The sequence below is a fragment of the Trachypithecus francoisi genome, unplaced genomic scaffold, assembly GCF_009764315.1.
Source record: "Trachypithecus francoisi isolate TF-2019V2 unplaced genomic scaffold, Tfra_2.0 Lachesis_group16, whole genome shotgun sequence".
In the NCBI taxonomy this organism is placed as follows: domain Eukaryota; kingdom Metazoa; phylum Chordata; class Mammalia; order Primates; family Cercopithecidae; genus Trachypithecus; species Trachypithecus francoisi.
Window position 1 is genome coordinate 89,182,541 of NW_022681461.1, and position 17,889 is coordinate 89,200,429.

The 17,889-nt window shown below is 49.9% G+C and overlaps 1 protein-coding gene across 2 annotated transcripts; it reads right to left on the reverse strand.

Annotated features, from left to right (window-relative positions):
- Nucleotides 1–5,946: 5,946 nt before the first annotated feature.
- Nucleotides 5,947–13,032, reverse strand: ALDH1B1 (aldehyde dehydrogenase 1 family member B1). 2 transcript variants are annotated; one of them, XM_033238040.1, is made up of 2 exons: nt 12,880–13,032; nt 5,947–8,473 (listed from the first exon to the last, which is right to left on the reverse strand). In XM_033238040.1, exon 2 carries the CDS (start codon nt 8,461–8,463, stop codon nt 6,910–6,912), a length of 1,554 nt encoding a protein of 517 aa, XP_033093931.1. In that variant the 5' UTR covers nt 8,464–8,473; nt 12,880–13,032; the 3' UTR covers nt 5,947–6,909. The 2 variants fall into 2 exon arrangements, with proteins under 2 accessions (XP_033093931.1, XP_033093932.1); XM_033238041.1 differs by lacking the exon at nt 12,880–13,032 and adding an exon at nt 11,264–11,783.
- Between the last annotated feature and the right edge of the window lie 4,857 nt (nt 13,033–17,889).

The window sequence follows — 17,889 nt, forward strand, 5'->3', positions numbered from 1 at the left end:
TTGAACTGTCCTGTCACAGACTATACTTCCTGCCTCCTCTTGCACCTAGGCTGGGTCATGTAGCTAGTGAAATGTGAGTAGAAGTGATGTGTTCCATGCAGAGCCCAGGGCTTTCAAAAAGTCACTGTGCCGTTTCTGCACTGTCTTCCCCATTTGCCAGCTGACACGGAGATCTCTGAGGCCCCGGACAGGGGTTTTCACCTGGGTCCCTAGACCCCTTGGGGTTCTACAGGTAGATTCACAGATTCTGTGAACTCCTTGAGAGCGTGCAAACTGTGTGCATGTGCATGTGTACATCCTTTTCACGGTGAAAAGGTCTATTGCTTTGATTAGCTTTTCAAAGGAATACAAAACATAAAAGTGGTTAAGAACAGGCCAGGCGCAGTGGTTCACGCCTGTAATCCCAGCACTCTGAGAGGCCAAGGCGGGGGAATCACCTGAGGTCAGGAGTTCGAGACCAGCCTGGCCAACATAGTGAAATACAAAAATTAGTCAGGCATGGTGGTGGGCGACTGTAATCCCAGCTACTCGGGAGGCTGAGGCAGGGAGAATTGCTTGAACCCAGGAGGCAGAGGTTGCAATGAGTCAAGATCGTACCACTGTACTCCAACCTGGGCAACAGAGCAAGGCTGTGTCTCAAAAAAAAAAAAAAAAAGGTTAAGAACCATTGTAGACGGTGGAACCACAAGATGAAAGGAACCTGTGTCCTTGAATCTCCACGTGAAAGGAAAATGCCAATTTGCCAGGTATCTGCATTAGACTGTTACATAAGCAAAACTAAATCATCATTGTATTGAGCCCTCAAATTTGGGGTTTCTTCGTTGTGGCAGCTAACATTATGCTAATACACATGGGAAGAACCTTGGCTGGGAGCAACTTGTCCAAGTTGCTCTGTCCACATTTCCAGCTAAGTGAGGTGGGCGGCACCAGAGGCTCTCAAAGGGCCTCATACCAGGACTTCTTGTTTTCCCTTGAGGTTCTTCCTAACTCCAGGATTAATGTACAGATCACTGGGGCTTGGGAGGATTAAGTGACACTCTCAACCCAGGCTGATCTGGCTTCTGTGCCCAACTCCACCAGCTGCTCTTACCAAGGTCTACAGGGAGTTCTGGTGGCTGCCGCCAGGGACACTGCTCAGTGCTCATCCTACTTGACCTCTTGGGAGCCTCAGGCTTCGCTGGGGTCTCCCTCCCCTGGAAAGTACCCGCCTTCCTTGACTTCCTGCCTCCTCTCTCCTGGGTCTTCCTCCTGCTCCTCCTCATTCTCTGCTCACTCCTTGTTGGCATTCTTAAGGTCAAGTGATTTTGCTCCCCTTACAATCTGTTCTCAACATAGCAGCCCCAGTGATCTTTTCAAAAGAAATCATATCATGTCGCTGCTGTGCTCAAAAGCCTCTGGTGGCTCCTTCCTCAGAGTAAAGGCCCCCATCAGTCCATCCACACGGTGACCTCCAAACACTAGCCCTCTGCCCCCACTCAGGCTGTGACTTCTCTGTCCTATTTTCCCACCTGGCTTGCTCCATGCCAGTCATCTGGACTTCTGTGTTCCAGGAGCCTTCAGGCATGCTCCAGTCTCTTTCAGTTCCTTTGTCATCTCTTTGGTGAGACGACCTCTGAGCACCTTACTGAAAATTACAATGTCTACTCCACCCCACCCACTTCCCGATTCCCTTCCCAGCACTATTGTTCTCCATAATACCCTTCACCTCCTGACAGACTAACGATTTCACCTATTTTTCATATGGTCTGTCTCTTCTATCAGAAAGGATGTTCAGGATTTTTTTTTTTTTTAGTTTCCTGCTGTATCCTCTGCCCCTAGAATAGTTCTTAGCACATAGTTGACATTCCATAAAATGTGTTAAACAAAGGAATAAATAAGTAAGAGTCCCACCGTGTCCCTAAACGTGCAACCTCCAGGGGGGTTGCAGTGGCTGGCACTCCCCCCCACCCCCGCCACGTGGTTACTGCAGCCAGAAACATGAAGTTACCCAACTTTCTCTCCTCTCTTGTGCCAAGTTGTCCATCCATCATCACGCTCTGAAGCCTGCCTTCTGGTTGTCCAGGCTCTGCCCCCACCCCACACCCTGGTGCTCCAGCATAACTTTGGGCGCAAGCAACAATGTCCTGAGAGGTGCCGACTCCAGGTTAACTCCCTGAATCTATCCTCCACATTGATGCAGAGGCAGCTTCAAAAATCTAATGTGATCCTATCACTTTCCTTTAAAAGCCCTTGGGGGCAGCCAGACATGGTGGCTCACACCTGTAATCTCAGCACTTTGGGTGGCTGAGGCAGGAGGATTGCTTGAGGCTAGGAGTTCAAGACTAGCCTGGGCTACATAGCAAGATGTCCCCTATCTCTACAAAATGTTAAAAAAAAATTAACCCAGCATGGTGGCACACACCTGTAGTCCCAGTTACTTGGGAGGCTCAGGTGGGAGGATGGCTTGAGCCCAGGAGTTTGAAGCTGTAGTGAGCTAAGATCAAGCAACTGTGCTCCAGCCTGTGTGGCAGAGGGAGACCCTGTTTAAAAAAACAAAAGCAAAACCAAAAAGCACGCTCCCATTGCTAGACCAAGTGTGAGCTTCTGGAAGGACACACAAGCCCCTTCACAGTCCAGCCCCTGCCTGCTCCCTGCCCCCATGCGTTTCCTCCCTGCCTCTTTCCTCCTCGTGGGAAAACTTGCCCTTCCTCCAACCCTCCATATTTCTCAGACTCCAGGAGCATCCTTCCCTTATCCCTCTGGTCCCCTGCTAGTCATTTAGCAGGACCCCATGCCCACTCCCACTGGTCCTGTGAGCTGAGCTGGGAGCCCTGCAAAGCAGTGGTGTGCGGCAGAGTCAGAGGACCTGAGCTTAAGCCTGGCTCCACTCACTGCTGAACACCTCCCGGGTTCGATATCTACCAAGTGCAGAAGAATACTATTGAGTGCCCTGATGGCAGTTATAAAGTGAAACCCCATCTCTACTAAAGTACAAAAATTAGCCGGGTGTGGTGGTGGTGTGTGCTTGTAATCCCAGCTACTCAGGACGCATCCAGGAGGCAGAGGTTGCAGTGAGCCAAGATTGCACCACTGCACTCCAGCCTGGTAGACAGAGAGAGACTCCATCTCAAAATTAAAAAAAAAAAAAAAAGAAGCATGAAGGGAGGTGGCTCACTGTGTGTGCTTGATGCAGATGCTTGCTTTCCGCTCATGATCTCATGGCCTCTGTACTTCTCACTGCACTTTCCACCTGGCTCTGTAATTGTCTCCCCTGCCCAGCTGTGAGCTCCTGCAGGGAAGGGACTGTCTTACTCAATTCTCTTTCCCCCAGCAATAGGCCTAGAGCAGGATCATCACCCCCGACCCCTTTGTTTTTTCTTAAACCAAAGAGCTACTTGTGTGAATTAATGAACCAGGTGGCCACCAGAGGTCAGCCTCACACCCAGAATGCAGCCAACCCAAATGAAAGTTCCTAAATGGCCCCGGGTCTGAAGACAACCGGTGGGACTGAGCAGCAGCTCTGATGCATCCACTGTGCTAGTGTCTGGCTGGGTTTGTAGGGCTTGCTGGGCTTTGCTGTGGGTTCTCCAGGCTTGGAGGGTTGGTTCCATGTGCTTGCCAGTATGCCCTGCTCTCTAGTTCCTCCTGCATGCTCACGGGGAACTGATTCCAGAAGAGTTACTTATGAAACCTCTCCACTTCCATTTCCTCATCTGAAAAATAAGTGGAGAGGTAACTCCACTATTCCACTACCTGCTTTATAGGATGGTTGTGAGGCTTCCATAGCATGGCAAGGTGCCTGGTATAGTGTTCACGGAGTAAGATCTTGGTGAGAGTTTGCTGAGTGGATGGAAGCCGCAGAATTGCAACATCTCCCTCCAAGTGTGAGTCTGGTGGGCAGTGTCTGGCCTGAATGAGGACACGCAGTTAAACCTCCCTGCTCACAAGTTTGTGCATTCAGCACAATGGTAAAATGAGTGGAGGGGACTGCGCTTGGTGGCTCATGCCTGTAATTCCAGCACTTTGGGAGATCAAGGTGGGCAGATCATTTGAACCCAGGACTTCAAGACCAGCTTGGGCTATGAGGCAAAACCCTGTCTCTTCAAAAAATACACAAATCGGCCAGGCATCATGACCCATGCCTGTAGGCCCAGCTACTCAGGAGGCTAGGTGTGAGGATTGCTTGAACCCAAGAGGTGGAGGCTGCAGTGCTCCATGATCGTGCCACTGCACTCCAGCCTGGACGACAGAATGAGACCCTATCTCAATCAATCAATCAATCATTTTAAAATAATTTAAAAATGGGTGGAGGAGCCATGATGGCTGAGCTTATTAACAATCTGACCTATGGCTCTCACTCTCAGAATTTCAGGGCTCAAAACAAGAGACCTTGAAGACCGTCTTTTCCAATCCCACACCATACTGGAACACTGTCTACAGAGCTCCTCTTTGGTTAAGGAGTGCTGAAACTTAAATAAGGAATGGATTTGTTAAAATATTGTGATGTTGCACGTTAATCATTAGAGACACCCACCCACCCACTTCCACGTCCCAGTGCGTTTATGAGAAACTTTCACTGCTGTGCAACAGAGGTGTCAACAGCCTCCAAGAGAAATCTGTAGAAGGTGCACTATGGGGGAATGTCAGGGTCACCTCAGCTGTAGACAAATGGTGTAGAAAGGAGGTCCTAGGAAGAGAGGTGAGGGAACCAGACAAACCCTGAATCCTCAAGCAGCAGTTTCCAGCCAAACCCAAATTATGATAATAAATAAAATCTTCATGTTGCCTAGGTAAGACAATAGGATGTTTAAGAGTTGACTGGGGCCAGGCATGGTGGCTCACGCCTGTAATCCCAACACTTTGGGAGGCTGTGGCAGGAGGGTTGCTTGAGACCAGGAGTTTGAGACCAGCCTGGGAAATATGGTGAAACCCCATATCTACGAAAAATACAAAAAAAAAAAAAAAAATTAACCAGGCCATGGTGGTGAATGCCTGTAGTCCCAGCTACTTGGGAGGCTCACGTGGGAGGACTGCTTGAGGTCAGGAGGCAGAGATGACTGGGGTGTGCATTTACAGGAAAGGGGGGATCTGAATGTAAGGTGACTTGTAAGCAGCATTGTCTAGAAAGGTGGACCGAGAGAGGGAGGCTCGGCATTCTGCTTCTATGTTGTGGCCTGGCTGGTTGGATTTGCCTTCATTCCCATCAGTTGGGGAATGAACACAGCAAGACTAACAACAAGCATTATGAACTCTAAGGTTTGAAACTCTGGAAAGCCCCATCATGTCGAGGTGGCCCCCATGCTAGGCTTGGCTGGAAGGGTGGTGTGGTTTGGAAGGGGTGGGGGGCTGTGGAAACAAGTTCAACAAGATGGGCCCACTCTGAGCAGGAACCAGAGGTTTTCTCTACGGGTCTTACAGTTGCACTTTGTCCCCATCCAAGAGAAAACAAAACGGAAACATTGGGGAGGGGACTTTTGCACCTGACTGAGGGTTGACTAGACCACCTGGGTCCCTTCAACACCCCACACTCCATAAAATGTTCAGCAGCAGGACAATATGGAGACAAAATGGATTTGCTCACAGAATGTATACTTTTTTTTTATTAAATGAAGTTAATTCACAGCCAGGTGTTGTGGCTCACACCTGTAATCCCAGCACTTTGGGAGGCCGAGGCAGGTGGATCACCTGAGGACAGGAGTTCAAGATCAGCCTGCTCAAAATGGCGAAACCCCATCTCTACTAAAAATACAAAAATTAGCCAGGTGTGATAGCGTGCACCTATAATCCCAGCTACTCAGGAGGCTGAGACAGGAGAATCGCTTGAACCTCGGAGGCGGAGGTTGCAGTGAGACGAGATCACACCACTGCACTCCAGCCTGGGTGACAGAGTGAGACTTCATGTCAAAAAAAAAAAGAAAAAAGAAAAAGAAAAGAAATTAATTCATATACCATAATTAAACAATTCCATAGTTTTATAGTATTTTTACCAAATCGTGCAACCATTACTATTGTTCAATTCCAGAACATTTTCAAAACCTCCCCAAAATAAATCCTATGCCCACTAGCAGTTACGCCTCTATCCCCTGGCAACCACTAATCTATGTTCATCTCTATGGATTTGCCTCGTTGTATATTTCCTATAAATGGAATCGTACAGTCTGCAGCCTTGTACACCTGTCTGGCTTGTTTCACTGAGAAGGGTGTTTTCCGGGTTCACTGATGTCGCAGGGTGTGTCAGTGCTTCATTCCTTTTTATGGCTGAGTAGTCCAAGGAATATTCCACGCAAACATTTTCTTAATCCACTCATCAGATAATGGACATTTAGGGTGTTTGGGTTTACTTTACAATTGTAATTACGTAAGCATATTCTTTGTCTACTCCTTCCCACAAATTAAGGAAAATCAGTAGCAAAATGAAGGGCAAGCAACTAAAACAGCCAGCAACTGGCACACAGACAAGGAAAAGCACCTTTGGTTTTTAGGTTAAGCCAATGAAGAGTGGGGCCTAGATTTGGTATCCACCTAGTTCAAAACCCCTAACGCTTTCCAAGCCTATGTCTGAGTTGAGTCAATCCACTAAACCATCAAGTCAACCCATGGGAAAGTCCCTGGATCAGCAGGAAGAGCTACAAATGACAGATCATTGGTTTTTAATCTGTCTTCCAGAGACTCCTAAGAGTTCATGCAAGCAACTCATGGGCCCCCAAGGGAGCTGTGGCTGGAGGTTGGATAGGTAGAACTCTGAGCCTGGTCCCCATCCCTGCTTTAAATAGAACGGCCTTGATTGAATTGCTTTATTTGTGGGGTTTCTTCTAAGAGTTAATTTGGAACAAATAAAGGGTGTTCTTGGCTTTAAAATAGTTTGGCAAGCATTGGTCAAGGTGGTTGTGGAACTGCTGGACTGGGACTGGGCCTCCCTGACATCTGCTCTTACGAGTTCTTCTGAGGAACCTTGATGGTGACTGTCTTCACCTCTGTGTAGGCCTTAAGTCCGTCCTCACCCAGCTCCCTCCCATTTCCAGATTCCTTAAACCCTCCAAATGGTGTGTGGCAGGTGACGATGTTGTAGGTGTTTACCCACACGGTCCCGGCCTGGAGTGCCTGGGTGAAGTACATGGCCTTGTCCAGGTCCCGGGTGAACACAGCTGCAGCCAGGCCATACCTAGTGTTGTTGGCCCTCTCAATCACCTCCTCAATCTTCTTGAACTTGAACAGGGGCTGCACAGGCCCAAAGATCTCCTCTTTGGCGATCCTCATGTCATCCTGCACGCCACCAAAGACAGTAGGCTTGATGAAGAAACCACGCTCCCCAAAACGCTCTCCGCCACAGAGCAGTTTTGCACCCTCCTTCTGGCTAAGTTGGATGTAGCCTAGGACTCGTTCAAACTGCTCCTTGTCCACCTGAGGCCCCTGCTGGGTGTCCAGCTCAAAGGGGTTCCCCACTTTCCTCTGCTTTGCTTTCTCCACGGTTCTCTCGAGAAACTCATTGTAGATGGATTCTTCCACGAAGGTCCGGGAGCCAGCACAGCAGCACTGGCCCATGTTGAAGAACAGGGCTTCGTGGCACTGCTCTACGGCATGCTCCATGTCAGCATCGGCCAGCACGATGCTGGGGCTCTTGCCGCCCAGCTCCAGGGTGACTCTCTTGAGGTTGGAATCACCAGCTGCTTTCTGGATCAGGTGGCCTACCTCGGTGGAACCAGTGAAGGCAACTTTGTCAACATCCATGTGCTGAGCGATGGCCGCACCTGCTGTTGGGCCATAGCCCGTGATGATGTTCACCACCCCAGGGGGAAAGCCCGCCTCCTTGATGAGGGAGGCCAAGTACAGGGCAGAGAGGGGTGTCTGCTCTGCCACCTTCATAACCACAGTGTTGCCTGTGGCAAGCGCTGGGGCGAGTTTCCAACCCTGCATTACCAAGGGAAAGTTCCACGGGATGATCTGGCCACAGACACCAACAGGCTCATGCCGGGTGAAGCAGAAATGCTCGCCATCCATGGGGATCGTCTTGCCATGCCACTTGTCAGCCCAGCCGGCAAAGTACCGATACACTTTGATGACCTCATCCAAGTCCAAGGCGTAAGACTCTTGGAAAGGCTTCCCATTGTCCAAGGTCTCCAGTGAGGCCAAGTAGACTCGATCCCGCTCCACTAGGTCTGCCAGGCGGTTCAGCAGCCGGCCCCGCTCAGAGGCATCCATCCGGCGCCATGGGGACCCCAGGCGGAAGGCCTCCCGGGCTGCTTTCACGGCCAGATCCACATCAGCCCGGTCACCTTCAGCCACGTGCCCGATGACCTCCCCGGTGGTAGGGTTGACCGTCGGGAAAGTCTTCTTGCTGACTGCATCTTGCCATTCGTTGTTGATGAACAGCTGGTTGTAGGAGATGCCTGGGTTCAGAATGGGGCTTGGGAGGGCTGCTGCTGAGGAGTACCGGGCAGTCCTGCCCTGGAGGCAAAGCAGCCGGGGTGCCAGGAAGCGCAGCATGCTGACCACTCTGGAGAGGGACAAAAGAAACCAGGGTGAAAAGGTGGGATAAGGCAGGTGGCGGTACCCAAGGGCCCACCAGCTCAGACATTCCAGCATTAAGGATTGTCACCTCTAAAAACATAGACTGTAAGAGCTGTGAGGGCCCTGATGAACTCTCTGGGCCAACTCTATCATGTCCCGCCTATCCTCAGCTCACACCCTCACCTCTGCTGGGTCTCAGTAACGCCTTCCCTGACCACCCTTTATAAAATTGCAACTCTTCCCACCCCAACACTCTCTATCCCCCCACCCTGCTTTACTGCTTCTCTATCTCACATCCCAAATACTATCTTTACAGGCTTCTATGTTTGTCTGCCCCCAATAAAATGCAAGCTCCATGAGCACAGGAACTTATTTTTCTGTTTCATTCATCGCTATGTCCCCGAGCCTAGAGATACGCCTGCTACAGAGCAGCGGCTCAACACATAGTACTGAATGATACACTGAGGAAACACTGAAATTGCCACAAAGGCTGTCTAAGAATTGACTAAGACTTGAGTAGAAATCAAAGAGACTTGGAGACAGTTGTTCTCTGAGAGGGACCTGCTTCACTTCACCTCTGTGCCTCAGTTCCCCCATATGTGAAATGCCTCATGGGGTTATGTTGAATGATGTCTTGCATATGAAAACCCTGGCAAGCTCCACTCAGGACATCAGGACTGGCCGTGCCTCAGAAATTGACCTAGCCCAGCACCCCCCAACCACAGGTCTCAGCATAGCCTTTTCAGCTTTTCCAGAGGTACAGCAAGTCAGGAGGCAGTTGAGAAGAAAAGCTACAACTCTGAGAAGTGTAGACTTCGTTAAAACAACTACTGTTATAAAACTTAAAACAGTGGATAATACATATTAAATGAAAATTAAACAGAGTGTAACGTTCCCAGATTAGTTGAAGCAGTTATTCTTCAGTCAGAATTGGAATCTCTCTGCCTTTGATGTCTCATGAATTTTGCTCCGCCCAGCAGTAAAATGGAATTGCACCTGCCTGTCCCTTTACCCCCAGCCTCTCACCCTCCACCCCTGGGCAGGGAGAGGAACAAAAAACTCAATCAGGAAAGCAAGGCTCCATGTAGGTCCCCAGCCCCATAAAAATCAATGTGATAGGCGTGGTGGCTTATGCTGGTAACGCTTTGGGAGGCCAAAGTGGGAGGATTGCTTGGGGCCAGGAGTTTGAGACCACCCTGAGCACATAGCAAGAACTGTCTCTACAAAAAAATAATAATAATAATAAATTTGCCGAGCATAGTGGTGCATGCCTATAGTTCCAGCTGTTTGGGAGGCTGAGGTAGGGGGAAACGCTTGAGCCCAGGAGGTTGAGGCTGCAGTGAGCCACGATTGTGCCACTGCACTCCAGCCTGGATAACAGAGCAAGACTGTATCTAATAATAATTATAATAATCAATGCTGATCAAGAAAGTTTCCCTTCCCCTTGGGGGTGTTAGAAATAACACTCAAAATCCTAAGGAAATTGAACACTCGAACAAAGGATTCTTAGCAAAGCAAATTTACTTCTGCACAGAGGGGTGCCTCCTTGACCAGTTGCCATGAGAGCACACTTGAACAAAGGGGCACAAGAGCCTTTATTCCTGATGCAAGTCCTGCCCCTGCACCCTTTCCCCATTGGCTGGGGTCGGGTTGTACAATCTAAACTAATCCCGGTTGGCTAAACATTTGACTTTTTTAGATAGAGTGGGCATGTAAAAGAAAGTGGACAGAAAGGGAAAGGGGTGTCTGCAATGAGCTAGAAAGTTAGTCCTCTTTCCAAATAAGCAAAGGAATGTGAGCTGGTAACTGATAACGCTTGGTACTGTGGCGTGCCTGGGCATCTAACAAAGGCAAAAAGGAAAAAAATGAAAAAAAAAAAAAAGGGGGGGGCTACTATGAATTAAAGAATAAAAGATTGATAAGATTATTTGAAGAGAAACCTCATGATATCCCACAGGGGGAAGCTGAGTCAGCAGGTCTGCCAGTGGTGCCCCAGGGTTCCATTTAGCTCACGACTTTGTCACATGCTGGGACAGAGCGCCCTTGCCAACAACAGGCCTGGCTCTGAGGGTGAGGAGACCAAAAGAAGGTAGGGGAAAGGGGAGTCACCAATCCATGGGGTAAGGATTGGAGGGGTGAAGCAGTCAGGAGAGGTGGTCATACGCCAAGGCTGGCAAACCTTTGCAGTCACACAGTGGCTGTTGCTACTCTTGGGGCCTGTATGGGGTCCCTGCCGGGGCCTCCACTTGCAGATAGGAAGATCACAGCTCACAAAACATCATGCTTTACAGTTTGCAGGCCGATTTCTCAAGGAAATTTGCCAAGCCTCTCTCAGCCCCTAACTGATGAGGGTCGATGATGACCCCCATTTTGCAAGAAGGCTGGGCACCAGCGAGGTTCAGGGACTCATCGAGGACACACAGCAATAAAGTATAGGAGCCTCACTCCAGATTTCCACAGCCCTAACTTTGCATATCCTCCAGAATATGGGCAATTTTTTACAGTTCATTCACTGCGGGAAGGACCGGACCTTCTCTATCCGCGAGGACTGCGGCGGCACCCATCTCACCCCCTCTGTGGTGGAAAGGGCACAGCCTCTGCGCTTGTCCAAGCCTCTGGGCTATGGTCAGGGGCCCTCTCTTGGAGTGGGCCGAGTGGGCAGGAGTGTTGAAGTCGGCCTAACGTGGGAAGGTCTGGGGGCTTCTGGGTCCTCGGGGCCGCTGTACCATCACCCAGAGGCAGGGGTTGGGATTAGGGGGTGTGGAGAGAGTCCTACCGTGCAACTGTGTCCGGAATTGGTGGGTTCTTGGTCTCACTGACTTCAAGAATGAAGCCGTGGACCCTCGCGGTGTGAGAGTTACAGTTTTTAAAGATGGTGTGTCTGGAGTCTGTTCCTTCAGACTTTCAGATGTGTCTGGATCTTCTTCCTTCTGGTGGGTGGTCTCATTGTCAAGAGTGAAGCTGCAGACCGTCGTGGTGAGTGTCACAGCTCTTAAAGGCAGCGTGCCTGGAGTTGTTCATTCTTCCCGGTGGGTTCATGGTCTCGCTAGCTTCAGGAGTGCAACTGCAGACCTTCGAGTGTTACAGCTCATAAAGGCAGCGTGGACCCAAAGAGTGAACAGCACCAAGTTTTATTACAAACAGGTAAAGAAAAAAACCTTACACAGTGTGGAAGTGGACCTGAGCATGTTGCTGCTCACTGGCTCTGGCAGCCTGCTTTTAGTCCCTTATCTGGCCCCACCCACATCCTGCTGATTGGTCCATTTTACAGAGAGCTGATTGGCCTATTTTACAGAGAGCTGATTGGTCCGTTTTGATAGCGCTGATTGGTGCGTTTACAATCCTTGAGCTAGACACAGAGTCTCAGAGTGCTAGTTAGCTAGATACAGAGTTAGCTAGATACAGAGTACCAACTGGTGTATTTACAAACCTTGAGCTAGCCACGAAGTGCTGACTGGTGCGTTTACAATCCTTGAGCTAGATACAGAGTCACAGAGTACTAGTCCTCCCAAGTCTCCACTGGGTTAGCTAGATACAGAGTACCAATTGGTGTATTCAAAAGCCCGGAGCTAGACACAGAGTGCTGATTGGTGCACATACGATCCTCCGGTTAGATATAAAAGTTCTCCAAGTCCCCATCCAATTCAGGAACCCATCTGGCTTCACCCAGTGGATACTGCACCCGGGCTGCAGGCGGAGCTACCCGCCAGTCCCAAGCCGCGCCTGCACTCCTCAGCCCTTGGACTGTCGATGGGACCCGGCGCCACGGAGCAGGGGGCGGCGCCCGCCCGGGAGGCTCAGGCCGCGCGGGAGCCCAACGCAGGGGAGGGGCTTGGACATGGCGGGCTGCAGGTCCCGAGCCCTGCCCCGCCGGGAGGCAGCAAAGGCCCAGCGAGAATTTGAGTGCGGCGCGGCGGGCCGGCACTGCTGGGGGACCCGGTGCAACCTCCGCAGCTGCTGGCCCGGGTGCTAAGCCCCTCACTGCCCTGGGCCGGCGATGCCAGCCGGCCGCTCCGTGTGCTGGGCCCGCCGAGCCCGCGCCCACCGGAATTTACACCGGCCTGCGAGCGCAGCCCGGGTTCCCGCCCGCGCTTCTCACTCCACACCTCCCCGCAAGCAGAGGAAGGAGTCTCCGGCCTCAGCCAGCCCAGAGAAGGGCTCCCACGGTGCCGTGGCGGGCTGAAGGGCTTCTCAAGCGCCGCCAAAGTGGACCCCGAGGCCGGAGGCAGAGGAGGCGCAGAGAGTGAGGGCTCCTAGCACATTGTCACCTCTCACAATGGCGGAAAGGCCAGCCCCCATATGGGGACGCCGGGGCCCAGAGAGGAAAGCCCCCACGCGGCGCCGGGAGCTGCGGCTTCCCGGGGGAGCCGAGGGAAGACCCGCGTTAGTTACCTGCAGCAGACTTGTGCTCAGGTTCAGGATCAAGCTCGGGTTCAGGCTCCCGTCCTCCCAGCTCTGTCCAGCGGACCGCCTATGGCTGGCCGCAGGTCCCGCCTCCGCGCAGCCTGGAACCCAGAGGCCAGTGAGGCTCCGCCTGCGCCTGGGGCGCTGCCTACGTCCTGCCACCGGCCAAGGCCGCTCCTCCCTCGCCCAGCCCGGTCTTTCGCGGTCCCCGCCCCTCTACCCCCGGCAGCCCGCACCGCTTCAGTTCTCCCTCCCTCGCGTCTCCGCATGCCCAGTGTCCACGTTGCTCAGATCTAGGGTCCTAAGGCACTGGTTTGGGAGCGGAAACAGAGATTCGCAGAGAGGGACAGGGGCTTCCCCCGGTCACACAGCAAAGTTTTCGGAGACCGCACCGCCAACTACACTTTGCCTTTCTCCCCGCTGCAAGACGCTGCTTGACTGCCATCCTTTAGACTCCCCTTAACCTCCTCTCTGCCTCGCCTGTCCCTCATTTTTTTTGTCCGGGATTCACTAATTTTTGTCCTCCCCTTTGCCCCTTTCTTCAGTTCCTTTAAGAAGATTTTATATTTGGGCATTTTTCAAACTACATTTTTGTTCTAAGGACAAAAAGAATGTATGCACAGTGTAGAAAGCTTGGAAAACACAGGAAAGGATGAAAAAAGAAGAAAAAGATCACCTGTAATCTCTTCACCCACGGTCGCCATTATTACGGTTGGGTATTCCTCCTGCTGGTATTGTTTCCTCTGCATCTTTCAAGAATTATTTTAATAAAAATAAAAGCATATAGTAACCTCTGTTGTGCTGCTGTAAAAAAATTTAAACACTTAGCGCTGTATTTTGAAGTTCTCTCCTATCACTAATTACAGATGACATTATCCTCTCCAAGGTGGCATAGAATTCTGTTGTAGGGGTAAACTGTTGGACATTTAATTGTCTCCATTTTGTTGCTATAAAGGTTGCCAAGATGGAGCACTGAACACGCATTTCACTCACTCCACCCTCACTGCACCTTCCTTCTGGCTAGGGAAGTCCAAAAGCTAACTGCCATGTTTCCCAGCCTCATTTGCAGTTAAGAGTTCTGGATGTGGACTAGATGCTGCCAATCAGTAGTACTCTGCCGGATGTGGAAGGCAGGCACGCGTTGGAGGATGTTGTCCTGCCCCTGTAGGGTGGCACTAGCAGGATAGCAGAAATAGGAGATGTTCTGCGGCAGCATTCCTTGTCCCTTCTCCAGCTTCCTGGCTGTGGACTGGCCGCTGTGGCTGCAGTCGCTCCTTGACCTGGCTTCCTGCTCTTTGAATGGAGGCTGCAGGAGGTTGTCTGAAGTGGCCTCAGACAGTGACGAGGCTGGTGGGCCATGTCCATATTGTCCTGAGAGTCAGTCCTGGTCTGGCTAAGGCTTGCTTCTGCCTCCGACACTTGCAGCAGCTCTGTGAGCACCCAATTCCCTTTATTAAATCCCTGCCTCTCCACCTATCTAGGGTGTTCACATGCAACTGCTTGCACCTAATTCACTTAGTTCTTTCCTTAAGCTACATCTCTATGGAATCTTTTGCTTCCATATCATCCTTAGGATGTTCACAGCCCTTGCTGCAAAAGTTAGCCCTCCATGAAGACACTATGATTGACATATTATCAGCTTGATGCCCATGCTTTCCTCCGATTTCTCCAGCAACCACATGAGGCCCTTGCCAAGGCCCTCCTGCCTCCCCTACAGCACGTGAACAGCCTAGCTTCCCTTGGGCTTGGCATAGCACTCCAGGATTGACTTAATGATTAACTGAGCAATCCTTAAGAGGCCTCATTGATAGAGGGAGTGAATTTATGGCAAAGTGAATATCAGTCCTCATGTAAGAGCGCATTAGAAACTGTGGCAGATCTGAGAGGCCAGTTGCAGACAGGAAGTGTCCCCCATGGGGCAAGGTTGGAGGCTGTGCCCTTTGAGGAGCAGCTGAAGGATCTGGGATGTTCACCCTTTAGAACTTGAAAGACAAAGCTGTGCCCTCCAATTCTCTGAAGGGCAAAACCGGACAGGATCTGTGAGGTCCTAGAAGGCAGAGCCAGACCAGTGAAGAATATAGAGGAATGACTCCCAGACAAAGCAGAGCTGGCTAAGGCTGGGAGGCCTCCCTTGAAAGGCAGTGGGCCTCTCATCACTGGAGGAGTACAGGGAAGGACAGATAACCATCTGGCAAAATCCTAGTTCAGATAAGAACTAGACAAGGGGCTCCCAAACTTAGTTGTACATCAGAATTGAGTGAGGAGCTTAATTTTGTTTGTTTGTTTGTAGGTGTTTTGAGTAGGAAGAGATTAGTATTTACACAAGTGGTGGGAGGCTGGGAAGTGAAGGGCACTAAGCCATTGTCAAGAAATCTGGAAATGCTAAGATTATAGGGAGGCTACTACCAGTGTTCTCTGCAGCCCATAGCCCTGAACTGAGTCCTCCTTAGGGGGGCCTTCAAAGCCTTGGGTAGAAACCCACCTCTGCAGATGCCCACACACCAGCTGCATGCTCTGCTTCCAGGCCAATGTTATTTGTGTGTTTGTGCAAGAGCTTGGCTTCTAGTCTGCATTTGGATACTAATCCCCTAATCCCTTCCAAAGGAACCTTGGGCAAGTCCCTTTTCCTTTTTGGGTCTCAGTTTCTTCAACTATAAAAATGAGGTGAAGGGGAAGGAAGACAGAGAGGGAAGAGAACTGAGTTTGAGGCAAATACTCAGGGGTTGGTTTTGTTCAACAACATTCAGACTTGCTCATGTTCACAGAGAGTAAGCTTCACTTAGGGGATCACTTAGGAAAAAAGAAAAAAGTATGTATTGGTTTGATTTTTAAATGCATCTTTATTTTTAAATTTCCATTTCCTGCAAATGCTTCGGTGTCCTGACCTAGTCTTCCCTCTTGTGTTCAAATACAGAAAATGATTATGCTCAGTGTAGAAGAAACAGTGCAGCTTGCATGTCCTTTTGTTTGGAATCTAGTTGATCTGTTCGTCATTCTCAGAGCTGGATTCTTCTTCAGTAACTTCCTAGACATATAAGGCTCTGCAATGCTGAAGGATAGAAATCGCTTCTCTTCTCCCACCAGCCCAGTGTAAACACATCCCTGACGACGCTGTTGTTGTTACTGTTTTGTTTTGAGATGGAGTCTTGCTCTGTCACCCAGGCTGGAGTAATGCCTGGGTTCACTGCGGCCTCCGCCTCCCCAAATCAAGTGAGTCTCCTGCCTCAGACTCCTGAGTAGCTGGGACTACAGGCACATGCCTCCACACCTGGCTAATTTTTGTATTTTTAGTAGAGACAGGGTTTCACCATGTTGACCAGGCTGGTCTCAAACTCCTGACCTCAAGTGATTCACCCCACTCAGCCTCCCAAAGTGCAGGGATTACAGGCATGAGCTACTGCTCCTGGCCAAGTTTCTCATATGCTTCTGACATATAACCATATTTGGGAAGCACTGGCCTAAGTGGTTTCTGAGGAGTCTACGACTCCGTCATGGTTATTTCCAGAAAGTGACTTCACCTGCAAATGTGTTGTGTCTAGATTCTATCCAGCATGGCCACCCTTGACACTTTCTAAGCTGTGACTGGCATCAGAACTCACCAAAGTGGTCCTGTTGCAAGGTATTTACCCCCTCAAAAAAAAAAAAAAAGAACCTTCCACAGTGCTTGACATTTATGGTTTGGAGAGAAGAACGAATTGCAGTAGCTAAAGGTAAAATGCACAAATTATTTTTGCAGACGGTTGACTATTTTCTAGGAAGGTAATGAATTCAGCTTTTTAATTAGCAAAAAAGATCCAGGCCCTTTGTAAGGATATTGGACATGGAGCCTGTGTGGATTGAAGGGGAAAGGGTGAGATAACACAAGCCACAGTCAGGTCAGTGTTGTCCAGGGATGTGTTTACACTGGACTGGTGGGAGAAGAGAAGCAATTTCTATCCTTCAGCATTGCAGAGCCTTATATGTCTAGGAAGCTACTGAAGAATCCAGCTCTGAGAAAGATGAAGAAATCAGCTAGATTCCAAACAAAAGGACATGTAAGCTGCACTGTTTCTTCTACACTGAGCATAATCATTTTCTGTATTCGAACACAAGAGGGAAGACTAGGTCAAGACACTGAGGCATTTGCAGGAAATGGAAATTTAAAAATAAAGATGCATTTAAAAATCAAACCAATACATACTTTTTTCTTTTTTCCTAAGTGATCCCCTAAGTGAAGCTTACTCTCTGTGAACATGAGCAAGTCTGAATGTTGTTGAACAAAACCAACCCCTGAGTATTTGCCTCAAACTCAGTTCTCTTCCCTCTCTGTCTTCCTTCCCCTTCACCTCATTTTTATAGTTGAAGAAACTGAGACCCAAAAAGGAAAAGGGACTTGCCCAAGGTTCCTTTGGAAAGGGATTAGGGGATTAGTATCCAAATGCAGACTAGAAGCCAAGCTCTTGCACAAACACACAAATAACATTGGCCTGGAAGCAGAGCATGCAGCTGGTGTGTGGGCATCTGCAGAGGTGGGTTTCTACCCAAGGCTTTGAAGGCCCCCCTAAGGAGGACTCAGTTCAGGGCTATGGGCTGCAGAGAACACTGGTAGTAGCCTCCCTATAATCTTAGCATTTCCAGATTTCTTGACAATGGCTTAGTGCCCTTCACTTCCCAGCCTCCCACCACTTGTGTTAATATTAATCTCCTCCTACTCAAAACACCTAGAGTGGTTTCCATTTTCCTGATCACACCTTAACTGACAGCATCATTGAGACTAAGAAAGACCCAACTGAGAGGAGGAGGAGGAGGTTGGGGGCTGGTGGGGCAGGGAGAGAAGACTGTTGCAGTGCTTACGTGTGGCAATGGTACCTGTAAAGCACAGTTAGAGTTCACCCTAGCAGAGCAAAAGACTCAGCTTTTACTACACTGCCCTGGCTGTGGCTCCCCTCCTCATGTCGAAGGTCAAGGAAAAAAGCCACATGCAAATGAACTAAACAGTAATTGAAGGCAGAGCCACTT